Source organism: Onychostruthus taczanowskii, unplaced genomic scaffold, assembly GCF_017590055.1.
Source record: "Onychostruthus taczanowskii isolate IOZ18803 unplaced genomic scaffold, ASM1759005v1 scaffold66, whole genome shotgun sequence".
Classification (NCBI taxonomy): Eukaryota; Metazoa; Chordata; class Aves; order Passeriformes; family Passeridae; genus Onychostruthus; species Onychostruthus taczanowskii.
The window spans coordinates 2,162,154-2,168,153 of record NW_024504344.1 but is presented as its reverse complement, the minus strand read 5'-3'; the positions used below and the strand labels follow the sequence as shown (position 1 = coordinate 2,168,153).

General features: G+C 50.4%; 1 protein-coding gene across 1 annotated transcript in view; it reads left to right on the top strand.

Annotated features, from left to right (window-relative positions):
• The first annotated feature begins 538 nt into the window (after positions 1-538).
• The window catches only part of KCNK9 (potassium two pore domain channel subfamily K member 9), an 86,505-nt gene continuing 81,043 nt past the window's right edge, over positions 539-6,000 (top strand). Inside the window, exon 1 of the mRNA XM_041420812.1 lies at positions 539-1,121. Coding sequence (XP_041276746.1) covers positions 539-1,121 — 583 coding nt within the window. The remainder of the gene's footprint in view (positions 1,122-6,000) is intronic.

The following is a 6,000-nucleotide window of genomic DNA, read 5'->3' as shown; positions in this document are numbered from 1 at the left end:
GCCGCCTGACACCGCCGCCGCCGCCCTCGCCGCGCCGGACGCCGCTCCGCTGCCCACGCCGCGGCCACCTGCAGCAGCAGCAGCAGAGGCAGAGGCAGCAGCAGCAGCAGAGGCAGCAGCTGCCCGGCTCCCCGCCGCCCTCCGCGCACCGCGGCGGAAGGAATAGAGCAGCCAGCCCGTCCCGACCCTCCCGGCCGGCGCTCCCGCAGGCAGCCGGGGCCGGGGCGGGTCGGGTCCCCGACGGCCGGAGCCCGGGAGCCCTCCTTCCCTCGCCCCGCTCCTCCTCCGCGGATGGGCGCGCTGCCGCCGCCCGGCTCCCCCCGGCCCCGCCGCTCCGCCTGAAGAAACTTGGGACGGCGGCGGCCTCCGCCTCCCCGCCGCGCCCCGCCCGGGCTGCGGGCGACCCTTCCCCGCGCCGCCGCGCCAACTTCGCGGGGGGACCCGCCCGCCGCAGGACTCCGTGCCGGGGCCGTCGGCCCCTCGGCGGGGACCCCCTGCCCCTGGCCTCGGTGCTGGGGAGGAGCGGGGGGTGCCCTGGATGGCCCTGCGCACTGGGACGGCTTGGTTTGGGCAGGTCCTGCGCAGAGTTTCCCGGCTTCAGGGCACCTGGTCCCGGCGCTCCAGCAGCCTCCTGTGCCTCTCTTCTTCCCAGGAGCCCGAGCAGGCGGGCGGGGAGCGACCGCCGCCGCAGCACAAGCTGCCCCGGAGCGGCGGCAGCGGCGGCGGGCGCCGCCGGCCCCCCCGGCAGCTGCTCCCCTGCTGTAGCTGCTGCGGCCTGTCGGAACCCCGGGCGGCCAGGGGGGGACATGGTCCCCTCACTCGCCCCTTGCTGGCGGCCATGAAGAGGCAGAACGTGCGGACCCTGTCCCTCATCATCTGCACGTTCACCTACCTGCTGGTCGGGGCTGCCGTCTTTGATGCCCTGGAGTCCGACAACGAGATGCGGGAGGAGGAGAAACTCAAAGCCGAGGAGATCCGGCTCAAAGGAAAGTACAACATCACCAGCGAGGACTACCGGCAGCTGGAGTTGGTGATCATGCAGTCCGAGCCGCACCGCGCCGGAGTCCAGTGGAAATTCGCCGGCTCCTTCTACTTTGCCATCACGGTCATCACGACCATCGGTGAGTGACTCCCCTCTGGCAGACCCTGTGGGACCAAGGCCGGGGTTGGGGCAAAAACTTCCCGGGCTGGAAAAAAGGGAGAGGGGCAGGGAGGCTGTGGCACGCAAGGGTGTCTGTGCTGGATGAGTATTTTTGCTTCCCTCCCGTATTATGTAATTTAATGCTCTTCTTGGGCACTTGTTGGACTTGAGGGTGTCCCGCACCTCTTCTCCTGGAGATGGATCCTCTGTCTCTTGTGTGTCTGAAGAGGAGTGAGGCTGGTCTGGCTAGGGGCATTGGCACTGTCCAGGTGGCTACTATGGTGCTGTGGCTTGGATGGAGAGGGAGAAGGAGGAAAAGGGAAGAGACAGAGTGACACTTCTGGGGTTCCCCTCAGGAAGAAGGCCCTGTTGTCACACTCCTTCTTCCACCTTAAGAGATGTGGGGAAAACTTAGGCAAAAAGCAGCTGGAGGAGAATGGAAATGATGAGGGCATGGGAACTGGATCAGCTGGGAAAGCCCTTAATGTAGCCAGGCATGGATAGACCTGCTTTTGCAAACTTTGTTTTGGAGTTGGCAAGGGCAGTGGTGGTGGTTCCCACAGCTGTGCTCAAACCCTGGGCATTGACAATTTGTTCCTGGAGTTTTTATTGCAACTGGAGCGTCTGATGTGACAACAGGTCACAGTCTGCATTTCACCTTTGTGGGCACATAGTCTGACAGGCAGAATGATGCCCACTGTCACATCCATGCTGCCCAGCTTCCCAGATGTGCTGCTTCCCAGGACAGTCAAGGGGCAGTCAGTGGACACAGCCACAGGCTGTCATTTTGTACTTCCCAGCTTCCCGCGGCTAAAGCTGAGAATTTGCCACAAAGTTTGCTTCTCTGCCATAAAAACAAATACCACGGTGATTAGAGGCTGCGGAGTACACACAGAACTGTGCTACAACTCTGGCTTTGGCCGGATGAGCAGGTTTACTCATGCTGGTTTTGTGTTCCTTAAGGTGGGTTTACTAAGGTAGTTGATAATGTTTTTCTCACAGCACTTCTAATATCTGTGGAGGTCTGAAAAGACCCCTCTAACTCAGTGGCTGTTTGATAGTGCATTATACATAACAGGACATGAAATTAGCTCTCTTATTAATACAGAGGGACTTGGTCTTTTTGCCATGTAGGGATTGTTACAATAAATTTTCACACTGACACCGGAAGATACTGAGTTTTCAGCAGAATGTGCTGTCCACTGCCCTTTGGAAAGTGTCTGCTTATGTTTGTATTTGACTATATTCTACCTGGGGCAGTAAAAAATTTCCTTTGAAAGACCATCTAACAGTGTAAAACCTATTTGCCCTTACAAAGATAAGATATTTAAGGGTTAATTTCCTCTATCTTTCTGTTATTAGCTATATTAATACAAATGCATATATTATCAGGTTATAGAATATAAAGTAGAATGCAACTTTGGCTGATGATTTGTATTTCCCGCTGTTGGTTACAATGTCAGAACTCTCTTTCCTCCTTTGACCACTGAGTCTCTCTTCCTCAGCCTGTCTTTTGCCACTTGTGTGTGCTAAGTGAATACTGCTCTGTCGTGCTCCTCTGTGTTACAACAAGCCTTCCACACACACGCCTGTGTACTCATGGTGCCCTGTACTCCTGGCTAGGAGCTGCCTGCAATACTTACTGCGTTCTTAAGCTCTGTTGGTGACAGGTAGAAAGGGCTGTTTGTACAGTAGTTTGCTGTTTTGATGGTACTTTACCCATAAACAAGTACAACCTGCATGAGAAGTTGTGGCATTTCCTCCTTCAGAGGGCTGGATTTTGTTTAGGAAGCTCGGAGTACCTCATCATGCGGAGAATAGAATGCATTTCTGTAGGCAGAGGTGCTTTGAGATGTATGAATTGTTTAAATTTAAAAATGTGTATAGCAACAGGGAACCACTGGGAGGAAGACTGATGATAAAGAATGGTGCAGAAAGTTACAGACATTCTGTAACAATTGTTCACTTGGGAAGCTGTGCTCTGGGAGGATATCTGATCCGTCTTTCAAAAGTTTATTAATAGTTGCTCTCTGCATCTTGCCAAATGCAATTCTATTTTTTGTACCATCTCTTCAGTACTAAAGTGGCTTCATGATGTTATCTGATCTACAGCTAGTCTGTAAAAGTAAGCATGGAAGATTTCTCTTTAATTTCTTATTTCTCCTAAACTAATTTGTCTCACGGGTGGAAAAAACCCTAAAAAACTACTTCATTTAACTTCTTAGAAAAATAAGAGTTCTTATCTATTTTTCTTGTACAGGAAAGTGATCTAAAATGTTCATATTAATATTTTTTGCTGCTTATTTATTTTCAAATCTATGTGTATGCTCTCATATACATCTTTCCCCCTCTAAAACCTGGACAGACTTCCAGAAGCACATACAGTGGGTGTGCATTGGTGAACTTGATGTACTCAGTGCATACTCCTGCAAAAGTGTGTCTTAAGTATCATTGCAGGCTGACCTTTAAAAGAGAATGAACAAAGACCTTGCCTAATCTGGAAGGGTATCTCTATCTCCACAAAACATCTCTTCAGACAAAACAGTGATAGGAATCGGTGGACCACAAAGTCGAGCAATATGCATATGGTTGCAGACTAATTTATGTCTAACTTAATTGTACTCTGTGATATTGCCATGCTAGCAACATGTCTGGAGCGATTACCTCTTCGCTGTGCTGATTTCAACTACTGTGGCTTTAATTTAATCAAAGGCGTTTATGGTTGGCCATGGCCCATCAGTAGCCAGGAAGAGGCCAGTGCTTCTCTACCAGTGCCAGAGGACAGGTCCAACAGTGTCCCCAGACCATGGAACGGGTGCCCCATTGCCCCTGAAACATGGGGCTGAAGGGACAGCTCTGGCAGCTCTGGTGCTGAAGGGACAACTCCAACAATGCCCCCAGTCTGCCGTGTTGAAGGGACACCCCTGGCAGTGTCCCCAATCTGTGGTGCGAAAGAACACCCCTGGCATTGTCCGTGGTACTCAAAGTCCAAGTCTGGCAGTGTCTCCAGTCTGTGGTATTGGAGGACAGCTCGGCAGTGTCCCCACTCCATGGTTCTGCAGGGACAGCTCCGGCAGTGTCCCCAGTCTGTGGTACTGAAGAGAGAGCCCCGGCAGTGCCCCTGTCCGTGGTTCTGGAGGGACAGCCCCGGCAGTGTCCCTGTTCTGGAGGGACAGCCCCGGCAGTGTCCCTGTCCGTGGTTCTGGAGGGACAGCTCCGGCAGTGTCCCTGTCCGTGGTTCTGGAGGGACAGCTCCGGCAGTGTCCCCAGTCTGTGGTTCTGGAGGGACAGCCCCGGCAGTGTCCCTGTTCTGGAGGGACAGCCCCGGCAGTGTCCCTGTCCGTGGTTCTGGAGGGACAGCCCCGGCAGTGTCCCTGTTCTGGAGGGACAGCTCCAGCAGAGCCTCGGGCTGTGGTGCTCGGGTTCGGTTCCCGTCCGTCGCCGTAGCTCTGGACTCCCCTCCTCGGGTGAGCTCTGCAGCTTGTTGCTTCCCGTGGAAATGCATCCTTAAAGACCTGTTTGGAAGGGACCGTGAAAACCTGAAAATCTCCTGTGTGAGGCAAAGCACTGAGATTTGGTCAAGTCTCTCATTTCCTCTAATCTATGGGATTTGGCTTTTATTGGTGGATGGTTGGGGGTTACTGCTCACTTGTTAAGCTGAGTATTGAGTAAAAAAGTGACGGCTAATCAAGTATATGAAAACAGGGTTTATTTTTTTTAACCAGGGGCAAAATATGTGTTTCTATTCCTCAGATGCAATGTTCTTGCTCTTTCTTCCTTTCATTTTTTCTTTTTCTTTTAAACCAACACAACAATGGAAATGTTGACAACAGCAGGTGCTACAACACTCAATGAGTCTGCTCTTAAAATCAATTAGTAGAAAATCCTGTCTCCCTCCCCTTCTTCTTCCCCAGCTTCTACAAAGTTTTGGCTATGTTTGAATTGTGTAAAAGTTTTTAGGGGATCAAAAAGAGTTAATAAGCTTTGTTTTTGGCTCTCACCAGGTGCTGCATTCATTTCAGGACTGTTCTTGTTTCAGAGTGAGCTAGAATGAATTCCTATCCATTTCCACTTGCACAGTCAAAATGATGAAAAAGAGTGGTTTAATGAAGTTCTTCATCCAGCTCTTTGTCTTTTATGAGATACGCTGTAGAATATGCCACAGAGTTCATCCAAAGGCTTGATACTATGAATGAAAACACCACCTTCCAAAAACAAAGGGTTATTTCTAGGATTTGTAGCAAGTTTTAATGCCCTTTTCCATAGGTCTTTAAACTGCTTCTCTGTAAGCAGGTGTCAACATTGTCAAAATGTGTTATTGGTATGGATATCACTTTATCATTTTGGCCTTAAAGGGTGATAGCCATTCTTGATTTAACACCACCAAACTCTAATAAACACTGAATATTTCTGGAGGCTTGTGCAGAATGTAAAGAACTGAAATCTGCTTGTGTCACCCTAAATTGAACTGAAACAACAAACAGATTGAAAATTGTTTTTCATTTATTTTTTCCTGAGAAGTGACTGTAAGGGGAGCAAAATTAAGGCAGTCTTTGCTGTGAATTATGGGTCTCTTTTTCCAGCTTTTAGGCCTCTGTTTTCAGTTTTCAACCTACTAGAAGCAGTGAGTGAACTATTCAGATAAAATACTTTTTAAAATAATGTCGTGCAATGCTTGTAATGGTGAATGGAACATCCACCTATTGACAGCTGGTTGGCTGCTGAGTAGCCAAACATCAGAAGCTGTCTGCATCCAGATGAGGACATTTCATACTTCTGGCAGATGGTGTCCTGACAGGGAGTTTGAACCTGCATTAATGAACTAAGCAAACACATGCTTAAATCCATTTTGGGATAGC